The sequence below is a fragment of the Episyrphus balteatus genome, chromosome 1 (genome assembly GCF_945859705.1).
Source record: "Episyrphus balteatus chromosome 1, idEpiBalt1.1, whole genome shotgun sequence".
NCBI classification, from domain to species: domain Eukaryota; kingdom Metazoa; phylum Arthropoda; class Insecta; order Diptera; family Syrphidae; genus Episyrphus; species Episyrphus balteatus.
In genome coordinates this window covers 140,582,859-140,597,145 of record NC_079134.1, presented here as the reverse complement: position 1 = coordinate 140,597,145, position 14,287 = coordinate 140,582,859, and the positions used below count along the sequence as shown (strand labels likewise).

General features: G+C 35.2%; 1 protein-coding gene across 1 annotated transcript in view; it reads left to right on the top strand.

Moving 5' to 3' along the window:
- Positions 1–14,287, top strand: part of LOC129907169 (midasin) — a 31,187-nt gene that overhangs the window by 16,491 nt on the left and 409 nt on the right. Inside the window, exons 6-15 of the mRNA XM_055983256.1 lie at positions 164–359; positions 424–4,408; positions 4,468–4,701; positions 4,774–4,982; positions 5,044–5,183; positions 6,622–6,848; positions 6,919–11,067; positions 11,124–11,226; positions 11,287–11,892; positions 11,967–12,044. Of these exons, the coding sequence (XP_055839231.1) occupies positions 164–359; positions 424–4,408; positions 4,468–4,701; positions 4,774–4,982; positions 5,044–5,183; positions 6,622–6,848; positions 6,919–11,067; positions 11,124–11,226; positions 11,287–11,892; positions 11,967–12,044 (9,927 nt within the window). The remainder of the gene's footprint in view (positions 1–163; positions 360–423; positions 4,409–4,467; positions 4,702–4,773; positions 4,983–5,043; positions 5,184–6,621; positions 6,849–6,918; positions 11,068–11,123; positions 11,227–11,286; positions 11,893–11,966; positions 12,045–14,287) is intronic.

The following is a 14,287-nucleotide window of genomic DNA, read 5'->3' as shown; positions in this document are numbered from 1 at the left end:
TTTCAGACAGCTTACGTATTTTGCAACTACTCTGTGAGAAAGTTACTTGAGTTTACTTTTCAACTATTTAGCCAGCAGCCTTTGAAAGTAACATTTTTTTACTATCCTATCCCATCCCATCCTTATCTTCACTTTGTACTAATGAACCTTTTAATGTTTTTAGATTGATCTTAACCGTCACTTGGAAGAAATTTCACAAAATGTTGAAGCAATTTTCATCACAGAAGTTCAAAACCTTATTCTCGAATTAAATAACACATCAGTAAATGGAGGACATCATCAACCATTAACTACCCACAAACTGGTAGACCTTCTTAATGCTTGGAGTAAATATTCAGATCTTAATAAAATTAAAATTGGTAAATATAAAACATAAATAAGTTTCCGCAAACCAATCTTTAATCATTTGAATATTTTTTCTAGATCTTCATAATCAATCAGAAATGGCTGATGAGTTGAACAATTTCCGCAATCGTATTCAACTTATATCCAAGGTAATAACTAATCTTCTTTCCGTAAATTCAATATCGATACAAGTTAAATCCGAACTTGAACAATTGAGCAAAGTCTTAAAAGCTTTGAAAAATTTAATCCGCAACTATGAATCCCTCAATACCGGTGGCAGTTTTGAATGGGTTGATTCAAAAATTGTCAAATCTTTAAAAAATGGTCAGTACATCAGTTTGGAACATGTAAATCTATGCTCCTCAGCTGTTTTGGATCGATTAAATCCAGTCTTTGAACCAAATGGCAAACTATTGATCTCGGAGAAAGGTGTAACTGCAAATGATGAAGCTGAAATTGTCGACAAACATGATAATTTCCGTGCATTCCTTACAATTGATCCCAAAAATGGAGAACTTTCACGAGCAATGAGAAATCGTTGTGTAGAAATGGCATTTAGCAAAGACAATTACACAAAAGATGATCTTCGAGTGATTGTTTATGAGAGTGGAATATCCAATATGAATTCGGTAAATACAATTTTAACTATTCATGAAAGGATTTGTCAAGCAACAGAAATCAATAATTTTAATGTTTCTCATTTAACACAATTTGCATTCCTTGTAAAAGCCTACAAGTGTATTGGTTATGATGATGAAAAGGCTATTTATGTCAGCGGAATGGAAGTTTATGTATATTCTTCAAATACCGATCTAATGGGTTATGGATTGGCCTATTATCAAAATCAATTGCGAGAGATTGTTTTGGAAGAATCAAAGAAATTAAATCTATCCGAAGCTGTAAAGGTTGATCTTCAAAATGTCGTTCTCAGAGGTGAAGATTTGAATACAGTGGCTTTGGTTAAAATGCAAGCTGAACCTTTTAGACTTCTTCTAAATAATGACTCTGCCGAATGTTTAAGTCAGCTCTTTAGCAGCTTTGAGAACCTTGAATTCGAAAACAGCTTGGAATTGATAAAAACTGTCATGTACATGCTTTATGAAACAAGCTCCATGGATGACAGTAATCTTCGCCATTTGTACTTTAAAGAAATTTTAAGCAACAACTCTGAGGGAGATAAAAACCTCGTAAAGCAATTGGAAGTTCTAAATAACGAGCTTTATTCAACAATACATCAAAGCAGACATAATTTTGGCGAGGATATAAGCTCCCTTCCATGGAACAGTAAACTATTTCCACGTATCCGAGAATATATTGCAGAACTCAACGCAGATGACGAACAACAAGGATATGCTCTAAGTGCTCTACTGCTGTCCCATCTTTTAGTGGATAAAGTTGGTCTGGAACCAGTGACCAAACTAAGCCAAATTAACTCCCTCGCCTACTCTCAAGCTGTTCAAGGTAAAGTCATCAATGATCGATTGAATAATGTGTTCCTTAACAACTTGGCTACATTTGTCAAGAGTTTGGGTCAAATTCTGAATGCCTCATTGGGATATGCTGGATTTAATTTGTCAACTTATGTTCAAGTTGTCACTGCCTTCTTATGGACTAATCGTTTGTTGAAAATCTCCAAAGAAAAACTATTTATTGGAAAAGTTTTGAATACTAATTTAATGGACAAACTTCTGCTGCATTTCAAATGGTTGGATAAGAATCTTCTTAAGCAGTTAGAAAAGCTTCTGCCAAACTATAAGCAATTAAATCCTGATTTCGAATCGAGCCTGCAGAAAATCACCAATTATGCATTGAGTGTGAATCATCCATTGAATTTGATAAGAAAAGTCTACACTAAACAAATCACTCAATTCCAGCCATATTACAGCGACGAACAAGTTCAGAGGTTGACTTTGAGAAATAAGCTTGATGCTAGTCTGGCAATTGTTCCAGTTTATGGCTCATTTACTAATGAATTGATTGCAAAGAAACTATTGGCACAAAAATCTGTCGAAGTCGGGAAGTTAAGAGCCGCTATTTTAAAAAAGAAAGCATTTGATATTCAATGCCATCGTTTACCAGGTGGAAGTGGAACTCCTAGCGAGATTCCAAAGTCACTTTTGGATGCAATGACAAACTTTATCAACGATTTTGCCGATAAGCCAGAGGAGGAAGTTATCAACGATTGGGATATGGAAGACCATGAGAAGTCACTTGCTGCAATCGCAACTATTCTCAATGTAGAATTGCATCCAACACAACTTCCAAACCAAGTGGAATTTGAAATGTTGCCACTTCGTGAATATTTTGTGAATAAATTTGTTTCACAAATCATGGCTAATAAGTCGAGGAGTATAGAATTGAATGAGTTTTTTATCGAGAACATCTCAACTTTGAGTACATCGTCTCTTGAACTACTTCAACTGACCAAGAACAAGAAATATCAACAATTGGAAGGTTTATTCTCTGAAATTTTGAATTACATCTCAACAATTGAGACCGATGGAGAGTTTGAAAGCCTGATTCAGTACTTAAATGTCAATTTCAGACTAATTTCAACTTACAACCATCTTGTAACAAAGGCTTGTCATTCATTTATGTTGAATAATCTTTCAACCCGGAGTGATGCTTGCTTGAATCTTGAAAAGACAGACCTCGAGGTAGCCTCTACATATACTTACACTGGTCCTCCACTAAGCGAAAGTGTTTTGAAGATGCTATTCCATTGGGATGGCAGTTTTAAAGCTATTCCATTGAATAATTTGCAGACGTGGAAAAGTTCCCTGGCAGATATGCGTCAGTTGGTCTGGAACAATGGCCTCCTTATGACAAAGAGATTTGATTTATCACAATCTATTCTTGAAGAGAGTCTGACAAAAGCCAAGAAGTTGTGTGTAGAAGTGAAATATGTTCAAAAACTCTGTCAGAATATGGAAAATGAGAATTTCTCAGATTATAATGATAATTTCCAGAAACTTGTCTCAAAATTAAAGGTCCAATGTTCAAAGACACAAACTGAGATTAATGCTCAACTCCAACCGATGCTGAAAAGTCATAATAACTTTTATAATGCTTCTCTTATCCAATCACTCATTGGAACAATAGAATTGTGTCTACTCACATTCACTCCGCTAATCGATCCTGTGGAAAAGAATCGTCTTAAAAAAGAATATATCGTCGAGGATATTAACTGTCTGACTACATTGATGACTGCTTATGATTTCATGAAGATAACGATGAATTATAAGAACTTTGGATCAGAGATCTGCAATGAAATACAATCGAGGTTAGCCGATTTGGCAAAGAGACAAGATAAATTCTCTCAAAAAGTTGCTCTTCGTCCTGAAGTTTGTTTATATTCGAATTTAGTACAAGATATTACACATTTCTTGAAGACAAATTGTGAACCAAATGCTATGCATAGTCTTTTGCAGCTAGTCGATGATAGTTGGCAAGATTGTGTAGACTTTAAACCATCACCAGATGAATCCAAATTATTGAGACTCAATGAAACATATAAAAAACTTGACTTATGGATTTCGAATTCGCAAAGATTTATCAATCATACCATGAAACGTTATGCAGGACATTATGAAGATTTCCTACAACCTTTAGAATGTTCAGTTGGATTGGTTCGATTTGGTTTTGAGGGGTTGAAAGTGTCACTGCAACAATTGCAAAGCTCAATTGTACCGAATTCTATTGGAATCTTTTCGAATTTGAATGAAAATGCAAAACTTGGTAATTTATTGACAAATATTGTTGAATTTCCAAGTGCAAGTAGTTTGCAAGTTTTCAATGTGGACAGATCGAAGGATATGCATGAGAATCGTTCGATTGTATTTTCTGTCTTGGATAGACTTGAGGGCAGTGAGTTTGAATACTTTAGGCTTCTCAAATCCAAAATTCTTGAACTAAAGAATCGCATAACAATATCATTGGATATCAATGAAGAAACATTCAATGAACTTGATTTTGCTCTAAATATCTGCAATAAGGTATGGCAAGATGAAGAAGAGCGAAAGAGGAAACAGAAAGCCGAAGAAGATAGTCTCTATGTCACAAAGTATGTTAGCCAATTAAACTTTGAATAACCAAAATTAATATCATTTTCTTTAATTTTAGAACTAAATGTGAAACTGAAGACGAAGAACTTATCGAACTTCAAGAGATTGAAGAAAATTTCCCAACAAATGTTGAAGAAGATTTTGGAGAGTTCATTGTCGATGATTCGTTGGAGAAAGTCATGAAATTGTCATCGAATAAGAAAATTACAAATAAATCACATTTGGTTATACGTGATGAAGATTATGGCTTCTTGGCTCAGAATTTTATTACTCTTATGGAAGACTTTTCAAAGTATGTAGGATCAAAGCACTTATCCCCAAAATTCTCATTATTTTTTTTTTTTTTTTATATATTCTTTTACAGAGTTTACTACTATCACCCTGATATTGGTACAAAGAATAAACCTAGTTTGGACTTCATTTCACCATTCAAAGACCGTGTGAAAGTTTTTGTTAAATTATTTTCCAAATATAAAACTGCACTAAATGAGCAAATGGATAAGAACATTTATAATACTTTCGCTTTTGCTATTGGCCTTCAACAAGAGATGCTCAATGAAGTTTCATTCTCAAGTAAGTTCAAATAAATATAGAAAAACGAAATAAATTCATAAATTGTTTAAAATTCTTTTAGATAAAAACTCACAAGAATATAACTTTTACAAGGATTCAAACATTCCTGAAATAATTTCATGTACCGATGTTATGGATAGAATTGAAAAACGTGTTATGGACCAATTAGAGTTGTATCCGGAACATGCCAGTTTGATTGATGTAAGTAATACATTTTGTACTTAACCTACAACTTGCAAGGTATAGCTTAATGAGGTGGCTTAGCAACAATCGTGCACTTTGTGATAAAAGTATAAAATTTTTATCGTTGCTAGTACTCAATATATATGAGTAAGATTTATTTTGAGATATTGGACCTCTTTAAATTACATCCGAAAGGGTAGACACAAGGCTTTTTTTGTGTTGCTTTGTTGCATTCCATACTGTAAGTTATGAAGTTATTTTTTTAAAGCCTGATCTAATTAAATGAAAACCAAAATGATTCGACTATCATGTAAAAAGTAATTGGACTCATTATGAATAGTCTTTTACATAAAGGGCATAAAATGTATTACATAATAACATAACATAAGAGTAGTCTTTTACATAAAGAGCAAAAGTCAGAATATTACCAATTACTCGTTGAAAATAAAGAATAGAATAATGAAATTTTGTATGGACGTTTCATATACCATACCCAACCATTGTTTTCTCAATGAAAACCAAGTAACCCACACCAGAACTTAGCATTCACTTCTATACCATAATCGATCCGCCCACGTCTTTGCCAGTAACAGCCCTTTTATAGGATCTAGTTACTTTTTTTTTATATCCTATAACAAAATTTTGCCACGTCCTTGAGGGTAGTACACTTTACCTTACGACCATATGAGCCATGCATGTGGCAGAGTTTCGCAAATACAGAACTATATTCGAAAAGAAAGAAATGCACTGCGAAAGTCGGTGTGGTTCTTGGTCTTCATTGAGGAAATAATGGGTGGGTATGTTTATTTACACAAACATTCTAAAGAAAAACCTGCACCAGAGTGCCTAAGCAGTCAAAAGATTACATAAAACTAGTTTTATAGAAAGATTGGTTAAGATTCTGCAAAATTTTTACATCAAACTTAGTAAAATGAATGTATTCTAGAAAATTTTGCATTCTAGGCGGTATCCTAGGAAGTATTAATTCCTAAAATAAAGTTAAGGAATTTGATTTAATATAACTTTTTACGGCCTTTAGTCCATACAAAAGTTTGGGGTTTCGTCCCGGTGGAGCTCACTTGGACTCGGTATTTCCATATTAGCCTAGTAAGGGTTTCGATTACTTTCTCTTTCTCTTACTCTGAAATTCAATGGAACAACAATATGTTGCCGAAGAATCTACTATTGACCACATCTTAAGGAATCTGAGGGTCTCGCATTTCTCGTTTGATTGAACGATCGATTACACGAAAACTTGATTGGTCGAATTTATGAAGGAGGTTAGCAAAAATAATCTTTTAACGTGATTGTGAATAGTCCACTTTGATCTATTCGTTTTGCATGTCTTCAAATCAAACGCGGTACAGGCTTGCGGGTCTCACTTTCAATTAAATGCCGTTCTTCTTCTGATGTATATAAAACTTACCTATTTCTCTATTTGTATTAACCATTTCAGATTATTCGTGTCATTAAGAAAATCCGTAGTTTACCATCGACATCTCCAGTTGTGCGATTCAATACAGGTTTCCAAATTCTTCGTCAAAAAGTCGCTCAATGGAATGAAGTTGCACACAAAAACAATCATTTGCGTGACTTGGAAGTTCAAGTTGCTGAATTTGTTCAAAAATGGACAAAACTTGAGTTGCAATTCTGGAGAACATGTTTATCTCAAACTTATGAACGGTATGATTAACTACATTTTTAACTTGGAAGCATTTTTTTTTTAAATATTCTATTGGTTATTATTTTACAGAGTCCAATCGAATGCTTACAAATATTGGTTCTTCATCTATAATTTACTCCAAGAATACATTCAAGATCACGAAATCGACTCATCTTATACAGACATTAAATACACCGAAAAACGTTTTGCCGAAGGTGAAACAATGGAAGTCGAACAACAACAAACCACTAAAATCTCACCCAATGACATTCTTAGAATTCTAAAACAATTTGTTGAATCTTCTAGCTATGGTGACTTCCAAGTTCGTATGGATTTGCTTAAATCCTTTGAATTGTACCTGCATTATGTTCAAATCGGTGATGAGGAAAAGAAAACTACTCTCATTGCTGGTCTACATAATTTGCAAATCTATTTTAGTCAATTTACAGCTGAGATTGAGGAACATAAGAAATCAGTTCGTGGTCCAATTGAAAAGAAGCTAAAAGAGTTTGTTAAGATTGAATCATACAACAAAGATTTATCCTACTTTAGCATGCGAAGCAATGTCGCTCGAGTTCATAGAAGCTTGAATAAGTTCCTCAAAGAATATCAAAATCAATTGATACAAAAAATTACTCCAGTCTTTCAACCGAAAGACGCCACTGCAAAGGATTACAATTTCATAAACGAAAAGGGTAGAGACCTCCGTTATGACCCCAAGATCAAATATTACATGGTTGATGTGAAGGCATTTGTTGCTCCTCAAAAATTGAAAGAAAAATTTGAAATTGAAGCAGCTGCCGGAGGCGGTGATGAGTCAAGTCTGCTGCATAAAGTTGGAAAACTATTCTTGACCTCCCGTAATGTAGTAAAAGAAACCATCAGTAATGTTGGCTATCCAAGCTTAATCAATGCCCTTGACGAACTTATGACTACTCAAATTGAAACCTGTGACTACCTCAGGAATTTGGAAGTTGATAGGTCTCAAGAACGCCCCAAACAAGTCATCGAAGCCAAACATATTCTCCAACAAAAACGTAAAGCTCTTTCTGATTTCTTCAAGACCCTTGCAAATCTAGGACTCAGTTACAAATCTGGTCTCCTTGAGATGTCACTTCGAACAGAATTCGAAGATTTAGCACTTCCTCCATTCTGTGTAAAAACTATGCTCGGTGGATTCAAAGATAAAAAGATCCACCCGAACATTGTTCATTTGAATGAAAACCTCGATCGGTACTATGCCAAGTGTGTCTTCAAACTTAAACTTCTTCAAAACGCTATGTTGGCACCACTAAGTGAATTGGGACCACCAAATATTGATCGTATCAAAGGTTTTGCTGTGGAAACATTCCTCTTGGTCCAGAATCAACGAGTTTTGTTGAGTAATTCCACACGGCATGTTTATGAATTGCAAACCGTCATCAGTAATTTGAAACTTCTATCCGAAATGGACAACCAAGACCCGAATGGCTTGAAATTCTCTAAATGGCGAGATGAATTTGTTGCACTCAAAGAGAGTATTTGTAAAGTTCGTCTTCTGATGGAACAATTTGTGTTGCTTTTGAAATGCGTCCCAGACAAAGAATCATCCGAAAATACTCTTTTAGTGGACACAAATACAATCCTTATCCAAGGAGAACTCAAGTTCTCAGCCATCACAGACCGATGCAATAAACTTCTTGGTCATGTAAAGTCTCTCTTAAATGACATGGCAAAGAACGATGTAGAATTCCTTAGCAACAAACGAATGGAAAGCTATAACAAAGCTTACTTAGACACTCGAGTTCAAATTGAAGAAATTCGAGCTTTATTCTCTGTTTCTGAAGATGAATATCTTCCAGCTGCAAAGAGTTTGACAGAACTACTTCACCACATGGAAGAAGTTAAACAATCCTTTGAGGAGCAGGAAAATCCAACTGAAGATGTCTCAGATTTTGAAAATATTGACATTGAGCTGGAGAACATTGTCCATTCGATTTTGCTTTCAATTCAAAAGCTATTTAAAAAGTATCCCAAGCAAACGATTACCACTGAAGATGGCAAGGAACAAAGAGTATCACCGAGCAAAAAACTAGCCGAAGACGAACAAATTAAGGAGAATCATCTTAAAGGCAAATTGCATCAGGAACTCTTGGCCGATTGGGAAATTTTAAATCTCTCTCATGTGACTAAGAAAATGTCTAATATTCTCCTGTCAATTAAGCATTCCAAGGGGGCAGGTTTTGAGTACATTCAGAAGATTACATCAATTCTACCAATTTTGGAGCAATATAACTTGGTTGCTGATTACTATCTCTTCCAACAATTGGGAGCTCATAAGGTTTCTGCCAAGATGCTTTCTATCATGTTGACTGTTTTTGTTGAATTGAGCACAAAAGGATTCTGTGTTCCTGCTGACTTGATGCAGGATGAAGAGGGTGAATCAAAGAAGAACGACGAGAAGAAGGGTGAAGGTTTTGGTTTGGAAGATGGAACTGGGGATAAAGATGCCTCTGATAAAATAGAATCTGAGGATCAACTTGATGATGCCAAGCGTCCAGAAGATCGAAAAGAAGAAGACAAGAAGAACAATGAAGATTGCAAGGAAGAGAAAGGTATCGAAATGAGTGATGATTTTGAGGGTAAAATGCAAGACATTGAGAAAGAAGAAGACGACAGTGGTGAGTCCGAGGATGAGGAAGATTTGAACAAAGAAATGGGTGACACAGACAAAGGAGCTGATAAATTAGATGATCAAATTTGGGGATCTGATGAGGAGGAACAAGAGCAATCAGAAGACGAAAAGGAAATGGAAGAAGAAGATGAGGGTAAAGGTTCCAAAGATGAATCCGATGCCCATAACGATTTGGATACTAAAAATGAGTCGAAACAAGGTGAAGAAGAACACGATAAAGATGGCTTGGATGCAACAGATGATCAAGCCCCAGACAAGGAAAAGAAAAAACAAGAAAAAGATATCGATGAAATGAAAGAACCCGAATTCGATGAAGAACAAACGAATCCTTATCATAATCAGCTGGAAGAGCCACCAGAAGCTGAAGAAATGGATTTGGGTGATAATGTGAATATGGACGATGAAAGAGATGCTGATGATCAGCGTGATGATGATAATCCATTTGATATTGACACAATGAAGGAACAAATGCAACAACCAGAAAAAGAGGAAGGCGATGAAGAGGAGGGAGAAGGAGATAAGGATGAACCTGGTGACGATGAGAATAAGAACGAGGGAGATTCATCAGATTCTGAAGAAGAACCTGAAGCAGGAACTGAAGATTTGAAGAAAGATAAAAATGGCGAAGAAGAGAAAAAAGAGGAGGAGGAGAATGTCGAAAGTGAAGAAGCGGAAACAAAAACTCGCGGTGAATTGGATGAAGAAGAACAAAAACAGGAGCAGGAAGAAGATGAAAATAAAGAAAGTACAGCTGAAGATAAAGACACAGAAGCTGCTGAAGAGTCTAAAGATAAGCAAAGCAAAGAAGATAATGTACAATCTGTTCCTGAGAACGAAAACAAAGGATCAACTGATCAAGTTCAGAATGAAGATGCCGAGAAAGACATTAACCAAGATCAAAAGCTTGATGAACAAGATACTGGTGATGATAAGGATGGAGTTGGACAGGCTGAGAATGAAGCTTCTGACCAAGGACATCAGGGAGTTGCAGAAACTAAAGAAACTGAAACCAAGGCAGAACAGTCCAAAGAGAAAACCAAGCCAGAAGAAAAACGAAAGCAAGGACGAACTAATGAAGAGCGAACACTTGGTGAAGCCGAAGAGAATAAGTTTAAGCAACTTAAAACAATTGACAAAATGAAAGAACAAAAGGAGCAGGGTTCCGAGGAAAATGATGACAAACAAGACGAAGCAGAAAGTGAGGAATTCCAACATGTTAAGGATCCAAAAAATAACGATAAGATAACTTTGGACAATGCCACTGAAGAACAATCCAAACAGATTAAACATTTAGAAGATGAAGAGAAAAAGGATGACGAGGAGGATAAAGGTGATGCAGAAAATACCGACGAATTGATGGATGTAGATGAGACACCCAATCAAGATGAAATGGATCAAGATGTACCCGAAATTTCTGCTGAAAAGTTAGATAGCAAATCGGACAAGCCATCGAAGACGGAAAAAAATAAAGACCAATCTGAAGAAACTGAAAACATTGAAGTCGAAGGTGATGTTGTGGACACGATGACAGTGCCGAGGGGTGATGATACCACTGCACATTGCCAGTAAGATTGAAGATAGTTTATTTTGTTTTTTGATTAATGTTTTTTTCCATTTTTAGAAAAGAGATTCTTATGGACACGAGTATTGCTCAAGACTTAACTGCAGCTGAGACCTTGGAACTGAGAAAAGCTTACCAAAATCAATTGATTTCTGGAAAAGGGGTAAGAAATGATCTGTCTTTTCATTGAATTTAGTTTTAATTTGTTTAATGTTTCAAACAGAACCTTCCACAACACCAAGATTACGAAATGTGGCAGATAATTTCCAACAAAATGCTTCCCAATGCTCGAGAGTTGTGCGAACAACTACGTCTTATTCTCGAACCAACGAAATGTACTCGTCTAAAGGGTGATTACCGTACAGGACGTCGTATAAATATGAAGAAAATCATTCCCTACATTGCATCTCAGTTTCGAAAAGATAAGATTTGGTTAAGAAGAACCAAACCAGCACAACGTGATTACAAAATTACCATCGCCATTGATGATTCCAAATCTATGGATCATAATAATTCCAAAGAACTGACTCTCGAAGCTATTTCTCTTGTTTCTCAAGCTTTAACATTACTAGAAAGTGGTCGTTTGAGTATTGTATCATTTGGTGAAGCACCAAAAATTATACTCAATCATACAGAACAATTTGATGGTCCCCGATTGGTTAGTTCGTTGGCTTTCGCACAGGAGAAAACGAATATTGCAGATTTATTGGATTTCGTAAGAACGGTGAATACAGAAGAAGGTGCAATGGGTTCAGATAATGGATTATTTGAAAATTTACTTCTTGTTTTGAGTGATGGACGGAATATTTTCAGTGAAGGAAATGTTAAGGTATTTTAGAAAAAAATACAATTGGTTTCGATTTAAATTTTTATTAAATATGGATTTTTATTTAATTTTGATAGGTGCGAAATGCTGTTAAACTTGCGAGACGGCAAAGGATATTCCTTGTTTACATCATTATAGATAATCCAGAAAATAAGGTAAGTTCGAAAAAAAAAATTAAATTTCTTACGTATTTGATGAGAGAACCAATTAGCAATACCATAAATCCAATTGAATCGATCGCAAAAATAAATCGCCATCTTCTTATCTATCGACGACATGATTTTGCCCACAACTTTCCCACTTTACTGCTTCACATGATGGTTCCACATGTGGCATTTTTGAGAATCGATGATAGTCCTCCCGGTTTTAAATTGTTCCATGTCTGAGGCCAACGGAATGCAGTGGTCGTTGCATTCTCGATTGTGTTCATTCCTCGTATGCTTTCGCTCTTTGAACTAGGTTCTCAGGATTTCTTCTTTATACATCTTATTAGTCGTGGTGTTTTTTATCCAAGACGGTATTATTGGCGTGAAGGCTTTCTCTGATTTTCTTGCTTTGTTACTTTGTTACTCTTGCTGTCATATGAAGCATCTTCATCTCAGCAGCTGTTAATTTACTATCATTCGTTTCTTTCAATGTCTAGAAAGCCAGTGCATCAAAACTCAGAAACCGGATCATATTATTTCACCGAGCTCGCAATATATTTTTTCCGTACTCTCTGCTTTATGCTGGGCACATTTCTTTTTGGAAAGTTTTGCTTTTTCATCTCTATTATTGAGAGGGCATTTTGACCAAGCTTTAAAAGCGGAGAACGGCCACTGCACTTCGAAATAACCAAAACGTTACAAAGTAGATTTTCCGCAAGGATGACACTGATTTCTACCTTACTCTGTCCAAAAAATTTTTAGACATGCTCCTTTTTTGTCGTTTCTGAAGAAAACCTTAGAGAAGGTCTTCATTAGCTAAGCCTATTTGGGTTTCTCTCCTGGAAACCGGGCCGAACTAGTACCTAATTTCCTCTCAAAGCAAATCAAAGTTTTCATCCATTCTTGGTTCTCGCCTAATTAACAACCAAACCATATCCGCAGCCTTGATTTCAAAACCAGCAAACGCTCCATTGCATTAATAAAAAGTTTTTGTAAAATGCGACTGGTTTGTTGCGCGAAATTACTTTAAGTACGATGTTACAGATATTGCATGAAACATGATAGATAATAAACGTTTCACGATGGTTATGTGCAAAAATATTTGAAATTCTTGTTTGCTTTTGGTTGTGTTGGAATCGATAATGATAGGGATTAGTTAAAGAATCTTTGTGATCACACTAAACAACCAACAGAATTGTACATACGAAAACTAAGGAAAACTCTGTAATTGGTGTCATCGAAAGTGTTCTGACACCGTTTAGCTCGTACAATGGATTTTCTACCCTTCAGTGATGATTCGCCGTTTAGCACTTTGCAAATCTCATCAAGGTTGTATTGTTAGGTGATGTCCTTGTGCAAATTATTTCACCCTTTGACTTGAATGCTGAAGAAAAAGCGCTTCCGAATTGTAATTTTTAAGCCGCCATGTAAAGGCGGTTTTTTTTTTGAGAAAAAATGCAATAACAATGCAGTTTTGTTCTCTAGAATTCTCCCCTCCTGTCAAACTCAATCAGCCCTATCGGCAATCTCACGTGAGAAATTTCCCCGGGAGTAGGTTTTCTCTCCCGGGAATTTTTCTCCTTATCGGCAATCTCCATCGGAATTTGTTTTTCGGGAAAGAAGTACAGCCAACTTAACAAAACAAAAAAAAACTTCGAACACAAGTCTTCGAAAATTTTGACAACTCTAATTTGATTGTATTTAGTGCACAAAAACAATTAAAATGTTTAATAGTCAATATTTATATAATTTTTTTCTTTGGTGTTGATTTGTGGATTTTTATTCAATAATTTTGTTTTATTTTTTGCCCATTAGTTTTGTGTTTTAATTAAAGAATCAATCAATAAAGTTTTTTAAGCTTTGTTTTTTTTTTTGACATGATAAACAAATAACTGAAATAAATTGAGGCATTCCACATAATTTGATCATTTTTTCGACCAAAGCAGCAAACTAATGCTCTCGGAATGGTCTCCTTTAGTTTTCTTATATTTTATTTTTGTCTACTATTTTGCGTTATCCAGTTGCAATATCATTTGCTTTTTTTTTGGATTAAGGCAGTAAATAATTAAATATTTTTAACAGAATATTTTGAAAGAAAAACACGTACATTTTGGCTTCAAAATATCTGTTCCCCATAAAAAATATGATAGAAATACTTCGGGGGAGAAACTTCATTCCCGATAGGTATTTTTGTGTGGGAATTTTTTCCTAGGAAATTTTTCCATTCAGAAAGTATTGCCGATACCGATTTT